This window comes from Sciurus vulgaris (genome assembly GCF_902686455.1).
Source record: "Sciurus vulgaris genome assembly, chromosome: 2".
NCBI classification, from domain to species: domain Eukaryota; kingdom Metazoa; phylum Chordata; class Mammalia; order Rodentia; family Sciuridae; genus Sciurus; species Sciurus vulgaris.
In genome coordinates this window covers 191,402,002-191,426,279 of record NC_136462.1, presented here as the reverse complement: position 1 = coordinate 191,426,279, position 24,278 = coordinate 191,402,002, and the positions used below count along the sequence as shown (strand labels likewise).

The window sequence follows — 24,278 nt, the reverse complement described above, 5'->3', positions numbered from 1 at the left end:
TCTGAGGCCACACAGCCAAGCTGGACTTGAATCCAGTCTGACCACACACACACACACACACACACACACACACACACACACAATACCTGCTCCTAACCATTACTGTATCTTTGTTATCATTGGAGAAACTTTTGTATAAAACGTACAAATTAATTAGTAATTAATTAGGCACTTTCTTCACTGAGCAGTTTCTGGTCCTGGGACATAACAGAGAAACAGGGTGGTGGGTTAAGACGGGTTGCAAACCCCGTCCTCCCGGGACCAGGCAGGGAATCCAAACTATGCAGTAGGCTGGGGCAAACCGACCTGGACACACTTTCATCCTTACATGAAGAATGTCACAATAGATTAGTGCGTCTCTTTCCTTCTTGAAACATGCAGCCCCCTTACCGGTTCAGTTTTTGTGTGTCTGCTTTTGATAGAAAGCTGTTTCTCCATGTGATTGGGACAGCTTGTGTGTGTGAGGATGACGGCGTGTGATGCTTGTGTCAGGGAGGCACTGGGGTGTGGTGGGGACTGTGGCCAACAGGAGAGCCCAGCAGGTACAGCACAGCAGGGAGGGAGGCAGAGTTGGGGCTCCTGCTGAGCACGGGGGATGTGGGCCAGGCTCCCCAGATCATCCCCTTCTATTTTAGAAAAGTTGAAAATTTAGATTTTGGATTTTTTTCTTTTCTCTTTTTTGTACAGAGATTGGACCAGAGGCACTTAACCACAAAGCCACATCCCTAGCCCCTTTTTATAGTTTATTTAGAGACAGGGTCTCACTAAGTTGCTTAGTGCCTCGCTAAGTTGCTGAGGCTAATTTTGAACTCTTGATCCTTCTGCCTCAGCCTCCTAATCCTCTGGGATTACAGGCATGCACCCCAGCACCTGGCTGAAAATTTAGATTTTGAGTCGAATGTCCCAAGTTTCATATAGTTGGGTTAAAGCCTGAAAAAATAGTGTGTAGAGCAGTAAACTCCTCTGTGGGCAGATCTGGCCCGTGAGCCCACCTGTGCACCTGAGTCACGGGGTGCTGCGGGGGTCTGAGCCCTGCCCCTTCCAGCTGTGAGGCCCCGGGCCACCCGCAATGCCTCTGAGTCTCGGTTTCCCTCTCTGTAAAATGGGGCTGATAAAAACAATGAGCCCTTGGACGAGCGTATTTGCCAAGCCGGCGCAAAGCTGGTGTGGTGATTTAAGAGATTGTGACCTGCATCATTAAAAACTGAGGGCGGGGCACGGGGCTGTGCGTAGGAGCACAGCGACGTCACGAAATGCTTTAGTTAACTCCTGCACGCCATGTGCGCCCTGGCCTTCGTGTATGCGCACGCACGCGCTGTACCGGGTCTTAATGCAATCCTCGATTTTCTGGATGTTATGGCTTGGCTTATTGCTCTATTCAGTTGGGGTTTAATGCAATCTTTCTGTTCTTTTTCTTAAAGAGTTCGGGTCTCATTCTGCTGTCTGGGTGGTCTTGAACTCCTGAGCTCAAGTGCTCATTCTGCCTCCGACCCCACCCCGAGCAGCCGGGACTGCAGGGCGGGCCACCGTGCCTGGCTGTAACTGCTGTTCTGAGCGCTCTCCACGTCTGAATGTGCTCAGTGCCAGCGGCGAGGCGGGGAGGCTGTCCACTGTCGCCTCTATTTTACAGCTGAGAAAACCGTTTGGGAAGGGGAAGCTCCTGCGCTTGGAAAGGGAGGGCCGGGTTCCACCTTGGCCCTCAGGCTCTCCCTCCTCTCCCGGTGGGCGAGGGCTTCGCCCAGGGCCTGGTATGTGGCAGGTGCTCACTGAGGGTTAGAAGTAGGCTTGCGGTTGTCCCCCTCGCTGGGCCACCCCAGGTGGCCAGGGGGCTCCCCTAGCTGGGGTTCTGTGGGCCCAGACGCGAGGTGGGGGGAGCAGCGAGAGCACAGAGGCGTCCCTCCCTATCGCCAGCTCGCCACATACTGAAGGACGAAGTGTCAGATTGGCACCAGCCTCAGTGAGCTTCGGGCTGTAAAACCGCGCCCCTACGATCCCCGTAAACCGCCATTACAGTTGTGTTATTAGAAGTCGGAGCGGTGGCTGGGTGTGGCGGCCACGCCTAAATCCCAGTGACTCGGGAGGCCAAGGCGAGAGGATGGAATTCAGTGAGACCCTGTTTCATGATAAAAAATACAAAGGACGGGGTGTACTCGGTGGTAGAGCACCCGGGCTCCGTCCCCAGCACGTGCGCGGGCACACACACGCCGGAGTGGTCCACCTGCAGGATCGGCCTTTCCCAGGCCAGGGTTCCCTGACAGCTCTCAAGGCCACCAGTGACCATTTGCCTCCCTCACAGACGTTGTGTCTGCTGAGACCTGGTCAGTGCAGAGGTGACCTTACTGGTAACTCCTGGGCCTGAACACATCAGGGATGGTGCGGCCACTTCGCCAGGGCAGTCCAGCAGCCTGTGCGCGGCCTGAAGGAGGTGCTTCAGGATCTGCTGCGGCGAGACTTGCAAGAGCGCTCGGTTCCTGGTCCCGTCTGAGGGCAGCTCCAGCCAGCTGTGGGGCGCACTGCCCCCTGGTGGTCACTGGTGAGCACAGCTTCGGCCGGGAGCGCGTTCACCTCCAGTCCTCCACCCGGAAGGCACTGTGGGCCCAGGGCCCATGGATGGACCCTGGAAACAGTCTGGGTGCCCTGTGTGGTGGCGCAGGCCTGTAACCCCAGGGACTCGGGAGGCGGAGGCCAGGGGATTGCAAGTTTGAGGCCAGCCTCAGCAATTTAGCAAGACCCTGTTTCAAAAACAAACAAACAAACAGCAGGACTGGGGATGTAGCTCATGGGTAGAGCAGCCCTGGGTCCAATCCCCAGTCCACAGACACACAGGCCATTGTGAGTGACCAAACCTGGGCCCAGAGGGCACACTGTCTGTGACCACATCTAGGAAGCTCCAGGTCAGGCCAGACGACCTTGGTGACAGAACCACCACCTGAGTTGAATCAAGGTAAAAATACATCATGATGCCACCTGAGACTTGGATTTGTGGGCCACACTTTACGTAGACGGCTGCTTCCATACTTCCCCCCAAAACGCTCTCCCTGGGCAGCCTGGCAGTTTCGAAAGGGTAAGTCACAGCCTGCCAGGCTCAAGGCCTCTCGTGTCATTTTACTGGATTTAGACTAAAATTCCAAACCCAAGACTGGCAGGTGCAGCCAGATCTGGCCTGGCTCTGCCCATGGGCCCCACAGGCCTCCTGCCCACTGAGCCCACCTTCGACCTTGGCCCAGCCCCAGACACACCCGCTTCTTCCTTCACGCTGGGAGCTTTGAGCTTCCTGCACCTCTCCCGGTGCCTTCCTGGCCTTGTCAGCATCCACCGCGGCCTCAGTCTTCAAGGAAACAGGCTCTGCCGTGTGGCCTCTAAACTAACATCTCAACTGACAATGAGGCTCTGCCCCTCGGCCAAGCTCCAGGGCTCCTTGGCGGACCCTGGCTGTGTGGGGGCAGAGGCCAGGATCTTTTCCAGGAGAACGTCCACAGGGCTCCTTTCAGCTGGTCTTTCTTAAGTGGGCCAACCCCGGACCCCAAGATCCACTTTCTACCCTGATGGGGCTAATGAACCAGTGCCCTGCTCCCGTTGTGTGTGACATGCGTGACTGGTTTTCTGAGTAGAAATCAGAGCCTATGAAATAGGACAAAGCTACTAAGAACACCATTGAGTGCTGTGAAAGTGGGGACTGGGCTGATTCGGGAAGAAACAACTCACCGTATTTAAACCATAAGGAGATTTGTTAACCAACCTAGTAAATGTAGCTCAATGGCTGGAGATGTGACTCACGGGTAGAGGCCTTGCTTAGCATGGGTAAGGCCTTCGGTTCAACCCCCAGTATCACAAAAAAATAAAAATCAAACAAATACAGGCCAGGGTTGTGGCTCAGTGATACAGTGTTTGCCTGGCATGTGTGAGGCACTGGGCTGGATCCTCAGCACCACAGATAAGTAAATAAAATAAAGGTATTGAGGGCTGGGGATATGGCTTAGTTGGTGGAGTGCTTGCCTTGTAAGCACAAGGCCCCGGGTTCAATCCCAGAACTGCCAAAAATAAATAAATAAATAAAATGAAGGTATTGGGTTCATCTACAACTAAAAAAATTAAAAAAAATATATATATATTTATAACTTGATGATCCTTCCCAGATAGTTACCCTTTTAAGAACTGAACAGTGCTTTACCAGGGGGACTCTTGGTTGATTACAACCTCTCAGCTTCCACTCTGGATATGTCAGGATGGCCCACATGTGAGACCCAAGGAGGAAACAGAATTCAGGATGGAGGGCAAGACGGTGAATTTGAGGGACATGTCTTGCATTCGGCATGGGGAGGGTTGTCCGAGGTCACCCATTCCTGAATTTTTCATTCAAGCAAGCCAAGGACTTCTTCTTTGTTTTAAGCTACTGTTTCTATCATTTGTAATGGAAAAAAAAAAAAAAAAAAAAAAAAAAAAAAAAAAAAAAACCCAATGGTAGCTCTCTGAATTCTAAATCCCTGGGCTAGACAAATTCCTGCTTCATTTCCAGAGGCCAGTCTGGGGACATCTGTGGGGTCTCCATCCTGCTGGACTGCTCTGGAAGATCTGGCGTCATTTGGAACTTCCAGAATAGTCTACCTACTCTACTTCTAGAATGTTCTGGAGAGCCCCAGGATGTTACTAGGGAAACTGGAAAGATAGGCAGGGTGGGACCATGGAATCCTGGTGTCTGTTGGTCCGTTCAGCCAGCCATCTGCCACTCACCAGGCAGGTTTCCGTCCATCTACCACCCTCCACCCATCCACCCAACGCTCAGGAAGCTCTGCTTTCCGGTGGACACTGAATACGGATGAGGAGACACTGTCCTTACCTTCCAGCCGTCCGACTCATCCAGAATTCAAGCTGAGTGCTTCAAGGCTGGGCGACCATCTTTCCAACCCCGTCATCACAACAGAAAGCAGTCGACACCCAACGTCAAGGGCGAGGCCCAACCCCTGCCCCGAATCTTCCTGTGTCCCGGAATAAAATCCACTAGTGTTGCCAGTGGTCACCTATGAAGCGAAAAAGTCTTCTAAGTAAATAACTGACTTCTATTTTCCCAGCCGGAAGTTTGGTGGTGGCAGAAACAGGGGTGGGAAGATCGTCATTACGTGTGATTCGTGCGGAAGGGGCGTGGTGGAGAGTCGGGGGCACCCAGGGTGTCCCATCTCGGAATCTGACGGCTCTGCTCCAGTCTCCTTCTTCACTGTGGCCAGAAACCAGTCCATGCGGCACACTCCTCTGACTATATGTGGAGAATCCCAGACGTGCCCATCGTTCTGAGGCCAAGCCGGGTATCCAAGGTGACTCTGGGGATCCTGGCCTCCCGCACACCCCCAGTCCTAGTTACCAGACCACGCTCATTCTGCACGGCCAGGCTTCTGGACTATCAACCACCCATAAACAGCCGTCATCCCAGCCACCCACCCAGGGGTCCACTCACTTACCTTTGTGACCATCTGTCCCTACGTCCAGCCACCTGCTCTTCCAAACAGTCGTCCACTCACACACCAAGCAACTGTCCAGTCGTCCACCTGATCGCCCACACACCCACCATCCACCCAACCATCCAGCTAGTCCCTGTTAGCCACTTATCTATCCGCCCGTCCTCCGGTCACCCAGATGTTGGCCAGCCATCCAATCCACCTCCCACCCAACCATTTAGCCACCAGTTCTCCCATCTGCCCAAGCGGCCGTCCACCACCCTGTGGTCCATCCAGGACTCCAGTTAGACAGCCGCGCGTCACCTGAGGACACGTGATTCTGAGAAGTGTGCTGTTAGGTAATTTCATCATCACGTGGCTACAATGCGACTAGGCGACACCATCCTAGGGGACCACTGCTGGGCCTGTGGGTCTTCATGGGCTAAGATGCCACTTGGTGGGTGACCTGTTTTCATCTTCTCCCTGCCTGTCTGGGGATTCAGATTCGTGTCAAGCTCTGTGCTTGAGTCTGTGGATACAGAGATGGAACCAAGACCACCTGCCCCCAGGGAGCTCGGCGCCTCCCGGGAGTCTCTCCTGATGCCGAAGGCTCTCTAATGACCGCAGATTCCAGTTCTGAGGCTCCCTTGCTGAGTCTCCCATCTCCACTGACACAGATATTAGCCAGCTGGCAATGTCGGGTTCACCAGGATGGGCTCGTATTTCTGCTTAGCATTCAGTCCTCCGGAGCCAGGTCCTACTTGGTCCCCTATAGTAGTGACAATGTTCATGATATCCTTTGAACTTTCCCGTCATCACAACAGAAAGCAGACAGGACCTCCTGCCCTTTCACTGGGTCCTTGAATCATTTAGAATCTACTGGAAAGTCAAGTCCTGTTGCAGGAAGGGAAGTTGGTGGTATTTTCCTCCTCCGCACACTTTCCCCCCAATTCTTTTAGGAATAGGTCACTATTACTGATTTTTTCCTTTGGGGCACTAGCCCTCTGTGACTTTCTGATCTGAGCAAATCCAAACCTAATCCAGCTCCATGAATATCCCATGACTCAGGTTTGGCCAATGGGGCGCAACCCCGGGTTTTTGTCATGACCCCTGTGGAGAAGGTGCTCTCTGGTTGTATGGTTTTGAAGAAAGACGCTTGGAGTCACTGTGCCATAACAGGGAAGAGCCTAGCCTACCCGAGAATTAAAGCAGGTAGGACAAAGTCATTTGATCCCCTGGATCCAGCTGTACCTGAACATAGATCTCAACTAAAGTTCCTGGAGGCATCTCCCTTTCTCTCTCCGCTCTCTCTCAGCTTCAGCCAATTTAAGTTGCATTTTATTCTTTTGCAGCTGAAAGAGAGCAACGATCTGGAAGCCTGAAGAACGGGACTAGAGTAACTACAATCTACCCCACTTCAAAATGTAAACGTGGTTTTATTTAATGCCTTTTATCCATCACAAAGTACCGCTTCCTTCCCAGTGTCCTCTCCCTAGAAAACAAGATGGCAGCATAAGGCACATGTGCTGTCCAGACGTCTTCCAAACAAAGATAAGCCAGTCTTCCCAACAGCCCCAAATCGCCTCCCTCCAGATGCCGAAGAACGATTGTCCCCCAGGACACGGCCTGGAGGAGAGCCCTGGCCAGGGCTGCTGGGTCCCCTGCCCCTGCCAGGTCCAACGAGCAGACCTCAGCTAGGACACCAACACAGGTGCCAGAGCGTCACACCAGAGCGTGAGACCAGTCCATAAATTAAGAACAACACGACAGAAACCCGCCGCCACCAGCCTCCCAGGCGGCAGTCCTGCTTCTGTCCCGCGAGTCCTGCAGAAAAGTCTGGAGTCCGCGCCAGCCCTGGGTCCCAGGGTGTCGCGTAGGCCCTCTCCTCCTCAGGACCCCCACCAGGCGGCCACCGGACATTCTCTGGGTGCGGCGACGCTGCCTGGGTCTGGCGTTGGGCCTCCGCGGCTCTGGGCGGTGGCCTGGCGGGGCCTGGCGGTGGCTGGTGGTGCGGTGTCGCGGCGCTATAGGTACTCCAGCTCCAGCGCGTGCCTGAGCGCCTCCAGGTCTGCGTGGCAGGAGACCCGCCAGAAGGGCATGTTGTGCTGCGGACAGAGCGAGACGGGTTAGCGGCCCAGGCCGGCCTGGGGTCCCCGACCCTCGGCCCCAGGGCCCTGCTGGCACCCGGGTCTGGCCAGCGCCCTCGGCCTAGATGGCCGTGCCCACTCCCACTGCCCACTCTGGTGCTGCCAGCTGGTCACCCGCTGGCCCTCCCAACTGCCTCAGCGGCCACAGGGCCACAGGGCCACCTCGGGTGGCGACTGGCTCTGCCCTCGCTCGTTGTGGTTGGAAGGTCCCTCCAAGACTCTCGTTGGCATCGAGTCCCCACGGTGAGGCCTTAGGAGGGGCCGGGGGCACCACAGGAGGTGACCAGGTGGCAACAGCGACGGCGATTAGTCGCTCCACAGACAGATGGCTTGTCTCCCAGTGGGTCTGTCATGAAGCCAGTCTGCCGTCCTGCCTGGTGTGGGACGACCTGCCTCTGCCGAGTCCCCACCAGACGCGGCCTCGCAGGCCCCCAGCCCAGGACTGCGGAGCCCAATCAGCCTACAAATCGCCCGCCGTGGTGTCTGCTTGGAACAACGGGAAGTGGGCCAAGGCAGGTCCCCACCCTGCTCCTTCAAGAGGCCGCCTCCCGCTGGGTGCCAACCTCCACTTGGACAAGGACCACTGGCCTGAGCCTCCGTGGACCAGCGGTCAGCTAGCCCAGGAAGACACGGCCTCCCTGTCCCCATGCCACCACTGAACCCAGGGGCATCCTACCACAGGGCTGCACCCCCAGTCCTTTTTATTTTGAGACAGGGTCTCGCTAAGTTGCTGAGGCTGGCCTCAAACTCTCGATCCTCCTGCTCCAGCCTCTGGGGCTGCTGGGATCACAGGTGTGCATGGCTGAGCCTGGCTCTTTCCTTTTCTTTAAAGCTTTCGTTTCTATCTCCTCTTCTCTCTGCAGCAGGTGATGCTGGCTCTGTGTTGACATGATGTCGGGTTTTTTATTTAATTAAATTAATTAATTAGTTATTTTTATTATTACTTTTTTGCAGTGCTGGGGATTGAACCCAGGGCCTGGGCTTGACAGACAAGCTCTCTACCAACTGAGCTACCTCCCCAGCCTCCAGTTTTTGATCTTAAATGGTCATGAGCTAAGAGAGCACACTGAACAGTACATACAGGCAGTAACGCAGCACAACACGGACGGGAGGGGTGTGGTGGGCGTATCGATCATGGCAAGACGTCCCTAAGGAGGAAGGATCGCCAAGCTCCACGTGGTCACTGATGGCCAGGGGCAGGACTGCCCGTCACGGTGACCTTAGGCTATTTACTTTGCTCCCTGTCTTTAAAATGGGGACAACGCTGCTGTATACAATTGTTGCAGCTGGTCACAGTGTATGGCACATACTAAGTGCTCACTGAATACTGTGACTATGTCTGTGCACATGAGGACGGATCTGGAGAAACAGGAGGAGGTCGGAGGTGCAGGGCAAACCCCGCAGGTGCATGTGGGGATGGAGCGCGGGATTCTTCAATGATTTAAGAGAGAAGAAGACCAGGACGTGGGAATTAAAGGTCTCATCAGTGTAGACATGAGCGAAATGTCAAAAGAGCCACCAAGAGGAAGGCCTCTCCTCGGTGGCAGTGAAGCGGGCGGGGTCTCCCGGATAAGAGCCGGGACCTAAATGATGTAGAGGGCCTCTGGCTGGCACATCACCGAGGGATGGCGCCCAGGGGGGACATTCCTGCTCAAGCAAAGGAGACTCAAGGATCCAAGGGGCAGAGGGAGCCGGGACTGCGGTTGTGCAGAGTGGTTGTGGCGTGAAACATGCATGCACAGGTGCCTGCGTGTGCATGAGAGCGGTTTCCCTTTTCTATCTGGATATTGTCAGGTTAGTATGTGAGGTCTAGAGCAGTGGCAGCCAGTTTGAGGTCATGAGGCAATAAATCAGAAAATAAAAGTTCAAAGAGAGTTAAGTGTAGCAAAAGGATGGAAAGGGGTGCTGGGTGACGTTAGGACCCGCGGAACCGATCTGTAGCCCCTGTTTCCAAACTCGTTGGACGTGGCAGCATTTAAGCCATCATCACAGGGGTTTCCTGCGACCCGGGGCAAAAAGATTCTGCGCCTCCTTGATGGTCACTGGCGGATGGTGTCTGATGAGCACCCGGTGCCCGGAGTGCGGGTGGCAGTTCTGCAGCCCCCGGGGTTCTGAGCACAGTCCTTTGTTCCTGGAACACACTGACGGAGCCTGCTCCTGCCTCCAGGGCTCTGCGCTGGACCCTCCTCCTCACTCCTCCCCCGAGATCACCGTCGCCCTCCTGGTGTCGGGTGGGCAGCACGAAGCCCCAAAGGTGCCCACGCCCCGCTCCCCGGGGCTGTGAAGATGTCGCCTTCTGTGACTTTCCCTGAAGTCACACTCTGGTAAGAAATACTCCCCCTCCTGGCCAGGAAGTGGAACAGGGTGAGAGGCAGCAGATGTGTCCCTCCTCCTGAGGACGGGGACTGGGAGGCCGCTCCAGGCCAGTGGCCCCAGCAGGAGGCAGAGGGCCAGGTGTGGGGGAGGGAGCGGGCGCGGCGTGTGCAAGGGACACCGGCGCAGCACGAATGTCACGTCGCTGCTGCTTGCCGTGGCTTCTGGCACACAGTAGGTGCTCAGAAACACACAGGGAAGAAACACCAGCAGGAAGGGCAGCGGGGAGGGGCAGGAGGCCCCTGGCAGAGCCTCTGGACGCGCCTGTCCCTCCTCTGTTGTGGGGCTGAGACGCTTCCCGGCTCAAGGGAGGCAGGGAGCTCCCACCGAGGGGAACGGGTTCCAGCTCCTCAAGCCGCCGGCCTGTCCTCGCCCTGGCCAAGCCCTGCCTGTCCCTGCAAAGATGGATCATTCCCGTGGCCACCTGGCCCATCCTGTCCCCTTTGAAGAGTGTGACTCGTTTTTCTGGGAGAGAAGCAGCACAGGAGGGAGATGTCCCAGCCGCCTCCTTCACAGGCCTGACAGCTCCCGAGTGTGGGGATTCATCACGTGAGGCGGGCAGGCGACCCCCGGAAGGAGGGCTAATGGCGGGGCTGCAGACACACGGGCAGAGCCCCATCCTGCGGCCATATTTCATGCTGCTCAGGGGCTGGGAAACCTGGGCTAATGACTCCTGTTCATCAGGCAGGGACAGCTGCTGGCTGACGGCGTCCTTCCCTAACTGGAGAGTCCTCTGCCTCAGACATTGGAGGAGGGAGCTTTAGGGGAGTTTAGGGTGTCTCTTGGTGGTCTCCTTCTTGCCAGGAAGCTCAGGGGGACAGATCCTCGGTGTCTGACACTCCTAAGCCCATCTGCTCCTTGCCAGGCATTGGGAGCAAGACACGGGTAGACTCACACGTTCCAGCTGTGTGACCTTAGACAAATTAATCAACCTCCCTGGGGGCCGGTTCCTGGGGGCCGGTTCCAGCCCTGCCTCATGCTCCCCAACATCCCTCTTCTTCTTTCCAGGAACTCCCATTTCTCAGCTGGGCACCTGGTGGTGGACAAAGTCACATCTCCCAGCCACCTTGTAGCAAGGCGTGGACACTGATCGGAATCTGGTCATGGGGGCGGAAGGAGCGGCAGTGGTGTCTGCGTTCCTGGGCTTGTGCCCTTCCCGGGAGGGGCGTCTCCCCACGTCCCTTCTTCCTGGTGGAAGTGGGGTGGGGTCTAGGGGAGCTGCCCTGGGCCTGGCCCTGGCAGGCCAGGAGGAGCCTGGGCGTGGCTCTGGCCCGCAGCCCTGAGCAGCTTCCGATGGTTTGTAGGAGGGACGGAGAGACCCCCTGCCCTGTCAGCTGCTGTCTGGCCCCTTGGTCCCTCAAAGCACGCGCTGCTGTGGAACCTGGTGGGGTGGCCTGTGGACACGCCTGGCCTGGGCCCTGCTGGAGAGGCCTCAGCCCTCAGCCCTGCTCAGCACCTGCCAGCATGTGGGAATCAGCACCGGAGAGGGGACCCCGCGCATGCTCTGGGCCCAGCGAGGCGGGTCCTATCACTAGCAACAGATCCACAGACCAGGAGACGCAGCTCAGAGAGGGGGCAGCATCATCCTAAGGCCACACAGCCAAAAATGCAGGAGGGGGGACTTAGAGCCAGATGGACTCCCTGGTCTGATGTGTCCCAGTGAGCTGCGCTGGGAGGCAGGGAGGCCCCTTCTGTCCCCGTGCAGGAGGCTGGTCCAGGTCAGCAGCCTCCAAGAAGAAAGAGTCTGCCCACTAGGGGCCACCTGGAAATTGCTAGGGTTCATGTTGCGCCTGGACCATCTGGGGGCGGGTGTTCTGCCCACCCACGCGCCTTCTGCCTGAGGCCGCCCAGCCGCTGGGAAGTTTCCAGGCGTGCGACCACTGGGTGCGAGAGAGGGCTGGGCGCTTTCACCCAGAGCCGTGCTCCCGGCTGCTCAGAGGTTGGAGACACGCCGTGGGGCTGGGCCTGAGGCCTGTGAACGGGCGTTGGGTGTGGGGGCTGGGCTTTGTGCGCGGTCACTGACACCCGGAGGCCCGCGCTACCCTGGGCTCGATGGCTTTCTCTCCGACTCTCCTGACGGTGCAGCTGCAGCCAGGGCTGTGGACACTTCCCCTCGGGCAGTGAAGGGGTGCCCGAGAACACCTGTCACTGCTCGTCAGATCTGCATCTGGAGAAGAGCGCTGGGGGTCGCGGCCTCCCTGGGGCAGTGGCTCCAGCCTCGCGGTGTGGACGGTGCTGTCCGTGGCCAGCATTTCGGAAGGCGGGAATCTGTGTGGTGGTTCACACGATGCCCTGCCACCCGTTGGCCATATCCTGCCCATTGCCTGTGTCACCATTATTTACTTAATGTCCTTCCCCTCGAAGGCAATTCGTTTTCAAGTTAAAGAAATATGCCTTTAAAAAGAAGTACTCAGGCCGGGCGCAGCGGCCACGCCTGCAATCCCAGCGGCTCCGGAGGCTGAGGCAGGAGGATGGAGAGTTCAAAGCCGGCCTCAGCAACTTAGCAAGGCCTAAGCAACTCGGCGAGACCCTGTCTCTGGATAAAAAATGATAAGGGTTGGGGATGTGGCTCAGTGGTTAAGCGCCCCTGGGTTCAATGCCTGGCTTTTAAAGAAGTACTCAGAGTGAAAGTGGAAGTTGTTTCAATGGCCTCAGGCCCCTCCCTGGTCCCACCTCCACCATGCCCCTCTCCCCCGGCCCTCTGATGTGGCCATGATGGCTCAGACCTTTGAACACGGCGCCTCTTGGGATGCTCTCCCCCTGGAATCCACTTGGCACACTCCCTCTCCCCCACTTTGCTCAGATTCCACCTGCCTAGATGGCTGTCCCCTGTCCCCTGCCTCTGTCCACAGCCTGCCTAATTCTTCCCCCAAGGTCTTGTCACCCGCTGGCTGCACGCTGCACTTCTCTGTCCCAGCTGTGAGCTGCAGGAGGGGTGAGGGCAGGGTCTGTTCTGCTCACTGCAGGATCCCCAGTGCCTACAGCAGTGGCCAGCACACAGTAGGTACTTGGATAAGAGTGTAGGCACTAGCCGAAGGGCCTGGGATAAAGCAACCAAAGTCTCACAAATCACTGTTTCATGACAAGAGGGGACAATGCCCTGCAAGAAGGCTATGGGCAGTTGGAGGAGGGAGCACAGGCCTGCCCGGGAGCTGGGCAGAGTTCTTTCCTCAGGAAGTGTCTCATGGGTGTGTCTGTCCTCAGGGGCAAGGGCAGGGGCCCACAGGTGGGAGAATGGCCTGTGCAGAGCCTCCTCAGCCCCTCCCCCTCGGGTCTCCAGGGAACAGTCCCTTTTCTTCTGAGTTTCATCCGCTGAGACCCTACACATTTTTGCATTTCCTCAGGATTTGCTGCCAGGGACGGAAGGGGGAAACCAGGTCCCCCAAATTAAGCCCTGTGACATTAACGATCCGCTCCCCAGGCCTCTGGGTTGGGGGTGGCAGGCTCTCTGGGGCGCTGTTGACAGGCCAGACCCGGGGCTTTGGCAGCTGTTTCTTTTCCAAGAACAGAGTTGCGGCCACCAGAACCCCCTGCCCTCTCCGCACGCCCGAGATCACAGATGCGGGATTTTCTTTTTCATTAGCTTAATGCTGCCTTTATTAACTGGGAAGCGTTCCTGGAACATATGATCAGAGCGCATTAAATAAAAGGCACGCACGTGCATGCCGCCCGCCTGCCCCCGCCAGCGTCTCTGGGATCCCCGCGGCGTCCCAGAAACAGTCCAGGGCTACCAGGGGCGCAGCCAAAGGCACGAGGGGATTTGCAGAAGGAAATTACTCAGGATGCTTCTGCGATTTGCACGTGGGAACGGACTGGCCGGCAGCGGCCGAGGAGCGCGGCCTGCGGCGGCGGAGGGGTCGCGGGGGCGGCCAGCGCGGGGGCGGTACCTTTTTGGCTCCTTGCTCCTCTTCCACGCCGTCGCCGATCACGATGTAGACGGCTTTCCTGCCGAACCTCTGCATTATTCTCTCGAAGCAGCTCTCCTTCCCTACACGCGGGGCGGGGAGGCCGGAGCCCGTGAGGACCCGCGCACCCCGGCTCCGGGGCCATCCCCACCCGAAGCGGGCAACGCAGACCCAGGGAGCCGAGCAGCTGGCCCGGGCGGCGACGGCAGGAAGAACCTGCGGGGCCCAGAGCAGCCCGAGCCGCCGTTGCCCGGTGAGCGCGGGAGCCTGCGCGTCCGGCCTCCGCAGAGTCCCCGCAACACCGGGTACGCGGGGCCGGGGCCGCGGGGCTGGGCGCAGAGCACCTGCCTCGCCATGAGGGCCCGGCGATGCCCAGCCACGAAGAAAACAAAGCAAAGCAAAACCCCCACACCCACCAAAACCCAAAAAGCAACATTTTATATCGCTATCTTATCACAATTAAAAATTTTTAAAATCATTAAAAAAAAAAAAAAAAAAAAAAAAAGGTACTAAACACACCTGCCTAGAGGTGCCTGGGAAGAAAAGGAGAAGGCCAGAGGCTTTGTTGGCAAATGCTATTCTCACAACTGTTTTGGCCTGAACTGCTGTGATTTTAAACTCCAAAGGCACTTTTAAGTCATGTTCAGACTTAGAAAATCAGTACAGGCGAAAATCTGCTTTAAGACGATGCCACCAAAATCTTAGAAATGGATGCTGATTCCAGTTATGCAAGGGGAGAGCTGTCAGTTCCATTCGGTGCTGTTAATTTCTCCTTTTCCAATTCTCCCTCATCCAACCCTGGTGAAAGGGTTGTGAGGGTCGCTGGCAGTCAGTCAACCTGGCCGGTGACATTTCCCTGGCTGTCCCCTCCCCAGGATGGAAGCCCACCCAGCTTCCCCCGGGCTGGCTCCTCCCTACCTGTCTTGGTGGCACTGTAGATATTCTCAATAGGGAACACGGAGCCCAGTCCATACAGCAGGACCTTGGCCAGGGCAGGGATCAGTTGGGTGGTGGTGACCAGCACATTGACACAGTTGGGCCTGAGGATGAAGGAGACTGGGGATCAGAACCCAAAGGTACCGTGAGGCCAGGCCTCTGGGCCCCGCAGAGGAGCCTAAGTTGGATGGAATTCTGCCGGCCACTCGGGGAAGGGTGGGCTGGGCGGTCCTCGGGCGCCTCCTCTCCCTCAAGCCTGGAGCTGCCACGATAAAATGCAACCTGAGTCTGATACTCCACTTATATAATAGCAGATGTTTGTCCCAAGAGCTGTGCATTTGTTTAATTAGCTGCGAGGGTCTCGGAGATGTACATGAGTGACATGGAGTGAGAGTAGGACCAGAGGGAGGTGGGGGCTGGGGTAAACTGGGAACCATGTGCCAGTTCTGAGCTGCATTCGGTCCTTTCATTTTATTGAGACAGCCTTGCTAAGTGCTGAGGCTGGACCTGAACTTGTGGTCCTTCTGCCTCAGCCTCCTGAGTCTGGGACTGCGGGTGTGTGCCACGGTGTCCAGCCTGTTCTGGCCTTTGGAGAGAACCCAGAAACCCGGAGCCCTGCTGGACCCCGGGAAGTCTCTGCAGCCACTTGCCCCCCTATGCTAGTGGGTCTGGCGGTCGGTCGCTGTGCCTCTGCATGGAGCTTAGCCACAGGTTGGGGAAGTGTGCAGGTGAGGATCTGGGAGTCCGCTCTCCCAGGTGTGGGAAGGAGGAGCCACCACTCTCTCCCGGGAGAAAGTTCAGTGGCACCAAGCGAAACAGGGCTCCTACTTGCCGGGAGTTGATGAGGTTCAGCGCCTTCAGGGAGTGCGTGAGCCAGAGGTCTGTCAGCGCCTCCAGCTCGGCTCGCAGCTGAAGCCAGGCCTCTCTTTTGGGAGCTCCTATCAAGCCTGTGGACAGAGGAAATAGAGGTGCCATTATTATATTAGGAAGGGCAGAGGGACAGGGTGGGGGAGAAGGGCAGTCCAGCTGCTGGACCCTGAGGGTTCAATCAGATGGCAGCCAGCACCAGCTTCGACTCAGCAACCCCTCTTAACCTCTGGGGTCAGCTGATGGTTTGATGAATCCATCTACTGACTGATCCTTCTACCCATCCATCCATCCATCCATCCACTCATCCATCCATCTATCCATCCATCCATCCATCTACTCATCCATCCATCTATCCATGTACTCATCCATCCATCCATCCATCCATCCATCCATCCATCCATCCATCCATCCATCCATTCACCCATTTATTCACCTGCCTGTTCATCCATCATCCATCCATCTATCCATCATCCATCCATCATCCATCCATCCACCCATCCATCCATCCACCATCCAACCATCCAACAATGATTTCAGGAATACCTTTTTTGTGCTTGCTATTGTAATAAGCACTGAATAGACAGAGAAGAGATCAACAAAACATGAAGATTATAGAGCTTATAATGTTATGGTAGAGATTATTAATAATAAAAAACACAATGACCAACATTTATTGAGTTCTTATTGTATGCAGAGCCTTGTGTTTTAAAACACAACTTATTTCTTTTCACCCTCAAAACAGCCCTAGTGATGAACGTTAATTTTATTTCTACTTTTTAGGTGACCAAACAGGCCTTGTGAGGGTGACTGAGCTTCTCAGCATGGGGGAGAAATAATGATAACAGCGGGCGGTGGCCCCGGAGCCTGACTCGTGGTGTTTCTCGCCCCATCTGCCCTTCTCAGCCCTCAGCGCCCTAACCATGAGCTCAGAGCTCGTGTGAGTCCTTGAAAGCATGCAGCCTCTGGTTGTCCGCTGGCTCCGGGGTCCGCGGTGGTAGCACTGGCTCAGAGCGCTCACAGCACTTTGCCACTTACCAGGCCTGCGCTGCCCGCGGCCAGTAGCTCCCACTTGGCCCTTGGCTAGTCCGGGGCTCCCCGTGTCACCTGCCCTACTCCCGCGCTCTCCTCCAGGCTTGGTCTCCTTCCACCCTCCCGGTCGACGACAACCATATTCAAGGAGTGCCGTGTGTAGCAAACTCTTCCAAGTACCGTCCCTGGTGCTGATCCTAAGAGCTGGGCAGCCTGGGCCCTGCTGTGCATACCAGGACAGCGAGGCACAGAGAGGGCAATGACCCGCTGGGGGTTTTGCAGGGAGGGGCAGAGGTGGCCTCAGGTCAGTCCAACCTCGGCCTCCCAGATGTGGCTCAGCCAGCCGCTCCTCCCTCCGGCCTGCCCGGCAGACGCCTCTCTCTGAGCACTCCGCCAAGCCTCTGGGCATCCTGGTCTGTGGGGGCCCCAGGCTGGAGGCCGCGGTCCTGACCTGGCTAGTTCTTGGGTGCTGAAGTAGCTGGGGGGCAGGGCTGGCATCCTGCCAGCAGCGGTCCTGTTGTTGACACCTGGGTACCTGGCCCCAGCTCGGGGGGAGCAGAGCAGAGTGCCCCAGCCAGGGCGTGTCCTGGGCCTCAGTGTCAGGGGAGCAGATGGCCTCCTTTGGCGGCTCCATTCCTGTCTCCCCTGCCCAAGCGCATGGGCTCCCCTCCTGCCTGAGGCCCGTAGCTAGGAGGTGCCAGCACGGGGACAGACGGACCCGCAGGATGAAGACCAGACTCTCCTCGCTCTGGGAACAGTGGGGAGCCCTAGAAGTCTGCGGGCCAATGGGACATGGCACACTTCCCTGCCCACTCAAACCCTCTTTCATTTCCTGAAGACCCCGGTGCCCCCCAGGCTTCTCCCATGAGGAGCCACGGGCCTGGAGAATCTCAGAACCACCGACCCAGGACCCGGCTGTTGCCCGCTGATCCTGCCTCCACCCGTCAGACGCCTCCTCCGGCGACAGGTGAAGGCCGTCCTGCCACCGAGGCCCGTGGTTTGCCGGACCTCTGAGCCTTGAAGTGCGAGAGGCGGCCAGACCCAGAAAATCAGCCACCGAGGTTCTTGAGGGAGGGGAGACGGGAACCTAGCTTGGAGCCCCATCATCCCCAAGGGAATCTTGTTCAAAATGCAGGCTCTGCGTTGGTGGCCTGGGATGGGGCCTGGGGCCGGACACTTCTGTCCAGCTCTGTGGCCTCTCCTCTGTGGACTGCACCTCAGACCGCGGTGCCCCAGCGTCACCTGGAGGCTCCCTGGAACACAGATCCTGGCCCAGCCCTGTGTTTGGATTCGATGGGTGTGAGGAGGTCAGAGAACCGCACGCCTCCCGAGTCCTCGGGTGAGGCTGCTGGTGAGGTCGGGAGGGAGAGACAAGGCCGGGCAGGTAGGGAGGGACGTGGGCTCCCAGAGGCCTCCGGGGCAGCCACGCTCAGCGGCTGCTGGGTGTGCAGAGAAACTTGCCAAAAGGTTATTTTAAAATCAGGACAGAGTGACCTGGAGCCTGTAGGGAATCGGAACCTCCGTGACCTGCAGCCCGCGGCCTTTCCACAGAAGGACGGGCGCCGGCTCCATCCTCCGGGCCCCTCCCGGCCGTGGGAGTTTATTCACTGGGCTCCTGTCCCTCCTCCTGTCCCTGAACCCCATTCTTGGACTCCGCGAGGCGACCCACCTGACACCTGGCCCTGTGTGGCGCTGCTGGAGGGCGGCTCTCGCAGGGAGAGCCTCGGGTCCTGCTAGGAGGACGCGGCCCTGCCCAGCCCCACCTTCTGGGGGCCGTGTTCTGGGACAGGAGATGCCACCTACTCCCAGGCTCCTCACCCTCAAAGTCAGGGAATCGGATCCTGCTGGTCCCTTCCGGAGGGGGCCACCGGGTTCCCTGCAGTCAGCTGGCGCATGGAGACCCCGCCCCTGACACCCCAGGCAGGGACACAGGCGCCGGCAGGCGTCCACCGTGGGCCCTGGCACTCACCGCCCACGTTGTTCCTGTAGGTGTTGTACATCTCCTTCACCCGCCGGTAGCGGAAGGCCAGCTTCCTCATCCAGTCCACGCCGCCGTGCACGCCGCTGCCCAGGCACAGGCCAGCCCCCGGCGCTGCGCTGTGGAAGCCATCGGTGGAGAAGTTGTAGGTGCTGGGGAGGCAGGTGGGAGAGCGGAGTTAGTGTCCTCGCGCCGGGAGACTCCGAGGGAGCCTGTGGGACTCCCGTGACTGGGGCGTCCAGGATGCGCCCACCCCAGCAGCCCGCGGCTCCTGCTCCGAGCAGCTCTGCGCCCCCATCTCCTGGTGTCGGCAGCGCCTCTGGTTTCTTTGGGGAACGACAGCTGCGTGCAGTGACCACGCCAGGAAAGCCTGCCATACGTGGCCAGGACGCTTCAGAAGTGACACGAAATTGGCCATAAAAACGGCAGCTGGGAAGGAGAGGCAGGGGGGCCCAGATGGGCCGGGCCTGCGCCTGCTCCAGAGAGCACCTCTTCTGCCTGCAGCCGCGTCAGGGTCACACTCAGGACACGACCTCACCAGGAGAACAGGGGCCACCGGGGTGTGCAGCCCAGCACGGACAACGCTTCCAAGGCCCACCCAGTGTCCTCCAAGAGGAGGCGGGAAGGGAAGCGGGCAGCGGCTGCTGGGGTGTTTGTACTCTTCGGTCGTTTCTGCATTTTCTATGCGTGTAAGAGCGGGAAAAATATTTCCTTTGTTCAGGAGAGATGCCGCGGGAACGGAAGAACATTTAGAATCCTCCCTTGTTTGTTGGGAGCGGTGAGGGTCGCTGGTGTGTGAAAGCTGAGAATGGTTCTAACTCGATTAGGTCATCACCCCTATTTTTTTCTTTTTGAGGTGCTGGGGAGGGAAGCTGGGGCCTCCAGCCTGCCAGGCAAGAGCGCAGCTCTACCACGGAGCTACCTCCTCAGCTCTCCCGTGTTAACATCGGGGAGTCTGGGAAACTAGAGGCTGTCCACAGCCCTCTTGACCTTGCTCGACCTTGACCTGAGTGGTCCACGCCCTTCATGGGGGTGTTACATGGGCCTCTGGGGGTCGCTTCACCAAGGGGCAGGGGGCACTCCTGTTCAGAGCCCGAGGAAGAGGCTCAAAGAGAAGGAGAAGACGGCCAGCACCCACTGAGTCCCTGAGAGATGGCCTCTGCACTGGCGACTCGGTGGCCACTCCCCTTCAGTGGGACTCAGCGGGTGCTGGGTAGTTTCCCATCAGAGTTTTTGGCCCATCATGGCCCCCGACTCCAGAACCCCACCCTGAGGTCTTCCTGTCCAGTAAAGCTTCCCATCTTGCCAGAATTTATTCTTAAAGAATATTTATTCTAACACTGACCGTCAGTTTGGAGGATCCTCTGAGGAGATGCCCGGATACTGTCAAGAGTGGAGGCCCCTTAGGGAGGGTGGGGCAGGGTGCCCAGGAGGGACCGACGGGTCAGTAAGAGTTGGGCCCTGGAGCTGGGCTGCCCGGGGTTTGAATCCTGGCTTCCCCACTTACCAGCTGTGTGATCTTGGGCAGGTGGCTTAATCTCTGTGCCTCACGTCCCTCGACTATGACAGGGGGTGACAGGAGAGCACCTGTCTCTTAGGGCTGCCTCAGAGATTCGAGGGCTTCTCTCAGGAAGTACTGCCAGCAGGAAGGGTCCTAGGCAAGGCCCCCAGGTTGAGTCTTACTGCCGGCAGGACCCCTCCGGCCCCCAGAAGAAAGCGACATGGATGCCGGGTGCTGGCATCCATGCGGTAGGTACTCAGCGACCACTTCCTGAATGACTAGGTGGGGAATCTGATTTGCGGAAAGACCCCTGGGATCTGGGCTCTGGACAGGACTCCGAGCTCGCTGCAGGCAGGGCTAAGCCCGGAGCCCCGGTCTCGCCGCCTTGAGCAGGGAAGCGGCCCCCAGAGACAGCTTCGTGGAAAGGACACGTTAGCTTTGATCTGGGGTTTGTTGACCGGGGAGCACTGGCTGGCCCTGTCCCTCGCCAGCCTGGTGGCAGAGGGACGTTCTGGATGTCTAATCAGAGGGCGGCAGGTGTCTGGACGCCCATGGCTTGTGACCGTGCTGGGCTTGGGAGACACTGGCAGGGCCCCCACCGAGACCCCCACTTCTGGTCCTGGCATGAGCGGGAGACGCCAGCGGGGAGACGTGCCGGTGACCTCGGCCCCACAACCCACCTCATTCGCTCTGTGGCCATGGACTTGGGTGCGGAGAGGTGACAAGGGGCCGCAGCACAGGTGCGCGGGCTACGCGTGGGTCGGGTCTCCCCTGGTGCAGGCTGGGAGCACGCCAGCCACGCGCCTCTGAAAGCCGCCTCGTCTTGGGCAGCGGTGACCCCATCTCCAGAAACCGAGCCTTAGGGGTGTCTCCCCGAAGACCAGACTCACCACCGGCTCCTTCAGGAAGTGTCTTGAGCATCGCCGGGATCGATTGTTTTGTATTAAGAGTACACACATGCTAGTGAATGTCATCAAGCCGCCAAAGGACGTCTCCCAGACTCCTAAGGGCAGTGATGTCGGGGTCGGGGGGCGAGTGCTCATGATGCGTCTGACCCCAGAAGGCAGGGACAGAGGTCAGAGGTGGGGGGAAGGGGCTGACGGAGGAGGCCGGGTTGTGCTTTTGAGTTCAGAGGGACTCAGGGTCCACATCTGGCCAGCGACAGGCTCGTCTGGTCCTGGTGACCAGCCCTCTCCTCCTGAGAACCAACTGATAGACATTCTTGACTCCCCAGATTCCTACCTTAGATCTTGGCCATTGTCATCTGAGGAGACGTCGTCAACGTGGATCTGGTCACAATCCTGTGGAGGATTTGAAGAGAAGAAGACATGTGCCTGGTGAACGGATGGCACCTTTACAAGTGGGTTTCATGAGCCGGGGGGTGGGCGGGGCGGGGCGGGAGCCAGCAGTGGGGTCCTGGGGGCTTTGCCACTGCAGGTCAGAGGTGCTCTGCTGAGTCTCCTCCCCTTGCTCTCTGGTTTCCTTATAAGGGAGCAGGTTGGCCGTAAGGAGGGTGATCATAAAAATTCATCACCCAAATTGGGACAGTGTTGCAAGGCAGGGGACCACGATTTGTGTTACAATAGGGGGTGTAGGCACAAACCAGCCTCCCCAGCCTCCCACCTCTCAGGGAAAATGGCAGCTCTGGCCACACGGTAGAGGCCCTGGCCATGTGGTGGAGGCCCTGGCCATGTGGTGGAGGCCTTTGCCTCCCCGAGTCTCCCCTGCTTGGAAAGCTCTCCTGCCCTGGCCTTGAAGAACCCTGTGTTCTCCAAGCACCAACTTCTGGAGGCCAGCTCCTAGGTCCCAGGGTCTGCGACCATCCCTGACTGAACACTACAGCCCAGGTGGCCATTCAGAGAACTCAAGGCCTGCTGCTCTCCATACCCTCAAGCCCCTCGGCTTCCGTCTTTCCTTGGTCCTATTTCGAGTGCTCAGCGGCCACAGGTGCCCAGGGACTGCTGTAATAGATGCTGCCCACATTTCCATCGCCTAAGAAAATTCCATGGACAGCCCTGGGCGGGTAAAGGAAATAGGCGGAGTCCTGGTCCACCAGGCTGGCGAGTCCAGTTAGGGAGGAGCTTACAACTTGGCCTGCAGACTTACTTCTTTAGCCTGCCCTGTGCTGCAAAGCACTTTTCTGGAATGATATCCAACGTGTAACTCGGGAGCCCTGTCTCTCCGGCTGCTCTTGGGAGTTTACGCCCTGCAGTGCACAGCCCCCATCCCTGTGTCCCACCGACCGTCCTTCGGAGCGGAGCCGCAGGGCATCTAGTTGCAGGACCCCACAGTCTCTGCCGGGTTTGCTCCTGTGGGCATCTGAGTTTGAGATCTCTGATTCGCACCGTTTCATATGACTGTGGATCTTAGAACCCGCAGTCCCGCCGCGCTCATGAATTTGCGTGAAGGAGGCAACGCTGACTTTACAGACAAAGCAGTGCACTGGAAAAGCACCTCCAGCCTTTCCCTAAGCTCAAAAGCCCCTCCAGGGTAGTGGGCAGGGTTCCGCGGGCTTTCCTTGATGTCAGGGGGAAGGTATTTGGGGAGGCTCTGTTTTTCTCATTTGCAGGGGGATTGCTGGGGGCGCTAAAGTGTGACAACGGTGGCGATCACATTTCGGGCTTCATAAAATACCACGACGCTCAGCTAGACACTACCTCATACCCCACCAGCTGACCTGGATCGAGTTACCCACCCAGCCCGCAACGAGGGGACCTGGACAGTGCAGAGCACAGGAGGCCCGACTGGGTTTCTGATGGAATCTGATGGCCCTGAGTCTGCTGCCCCTCCCCCAGGCCCGGGGCGGGGCCTCTGAACGTCCACGTGGATCACAGGTACTTCCCTGGGTCGAGGTGTGACTTCCCTGGGCTTTGAGTGGGACCATGCTGCAAAGACAGCAAAGACAGACAAGGGTGCCCTGGCCTTGACATGGTAACGGGCCACACGTGGCACCGGCCCCCGGACAATCTCTGCCTCAAGGAACTTCCACTTTTTTATTTATTTATTTTTTTTTGTTTTTGAGACAGGGGTTCCCTAGGTCGTTGAGGCTCGTCTCGAACTGGAGATCCTCCCGCCTCCCCTCCCAAGTAGCTGGGATCGCAGGGCCACTGCACCCAGAGAGACATCTGCAGGGCTTGTGCCGGGCTGTCCCTCAACCCAGAGAGAAACGGGAAGACAGCGACTATTCCCCGGATGGGAGCACAGCTCCGTAAAATGTGGTACGTCCATTCACAGAATGCTGTGGGGATCTGGGAAGAATGAAGTCGTTCCTGGTGTTGGCACACAGCGGTGTGTCCAGCGTGAGGGGAGCAGGTTAAAGAGGGGTACACTCAGCTGGACAAGGCAGTGCACAGCTGTGATCCCAGCTACTGGGAAAGGAGGAGGCGGGAGGATTGCAAGTTCAAGGTCAACCTGAGCAACTTAGCAAGACCCTGTCTCATGAATAAATCAGTAAATCAAAAGGGCTGGGGATGTGGCTCAGTGGTAGAGCGCCCTGGGTTCAAATCCCAGCACAGACAAAAACAAACAAACAAACAAACAAACAAACAAAACCCTGATGCTTCAGTAGGTCATGTATATTTATAAGAACGTATTAAAACACCAAATATTCTGTATGGATACATGCATATAATAAGTGGAAAAGTCACGCGTCTGACGGGAAGCGGCAGTTCCGGGAGTTAAGGGAGGACTTGGCTGTGTTGAAACACTTTCGTCTTCTCTAACAAAAGAGAATAAGAAGTGTGGGCGTCACTCTTGACATGTTAGTGGAACGTTTCTCTGCAGGAAGGAGACCTAGTATTGGGTAGGAGCTGGCGTTTATAAGCACGTCCAGTGTGGCGGGTCGGCGCTCGGCGTGGATGGAGAGGGAGCCCCTGGCACCAGGCGTGTGAGGGGAGGCGGCGGAGGTGCAAGAGCAGCCTGCTGCAGATGGACCGCCCCGGGGCCCCGGCTCCAACCCTGCTCTCTGTGACTCTACTGGGAAGAGGATCTTTGGAGAAGATCGCGTTACGTGGGGCCTGGGGGCTCTAATCCGAGTGACAGGCATCCTTATGGAAAGGGGACATTGAGACACAGAGGGTGCAGAGGAAGAGTGCCACGCCAGGTGAGGAC

The 24,278-nt window shown here is 57.6% G+C and overlaps 1 protein-coding gene across 4 annotated transcripts in view; it reads right to left on the bottom strand.

Annotated features, from left to right (window-relative positions):
• Positions 1 to 7,408: 7,408 nt before the first annotated feature.
• The window catches only part of EYA2 (EYA transcriptional coactivator and phosphatase 2), a 205,322-nt gene continuing 188,452 nt past the window's right edge, over positions 7,409 to 24,278 (bottom strand). For all 4 annotated transcript variants that reach the window (XM_079127952.1, XM_079127953.1, XM_079127954.1 and 1 more), the window contains 6 exons: positions 21,411 to 21,469; positions 18,659 to 18,819; positions 15,623 to 15,737; positions 14,773 to 14,894; positions 13,837 to 13,937; positions 7,409 to 7,534 (listed from right to left, as the gene is read on the bottom strand). In XM_079127952.1, coding sequence (XP_078984078.1) covers positions 7,454 to 7,534; positions 13,837 to 13,937; positions 14,773 to 14,894; positions 15,623 to 15,737; positions 18,659 to 18,819; positions 21,411 to 21,469 — 639 coding nt within the window. In that variant the 3' untranslated portion in view covers positions 7,409 to 7,453. The remainder of the gene's footprint in view (positions 7,535 to 13,836; positions 13,938 to 14,772; positions 14,895 to 15,622; positions 15,738 to 18,658; positions 18,820 to 21,410; positions 21,470 to 24,278) is intronic.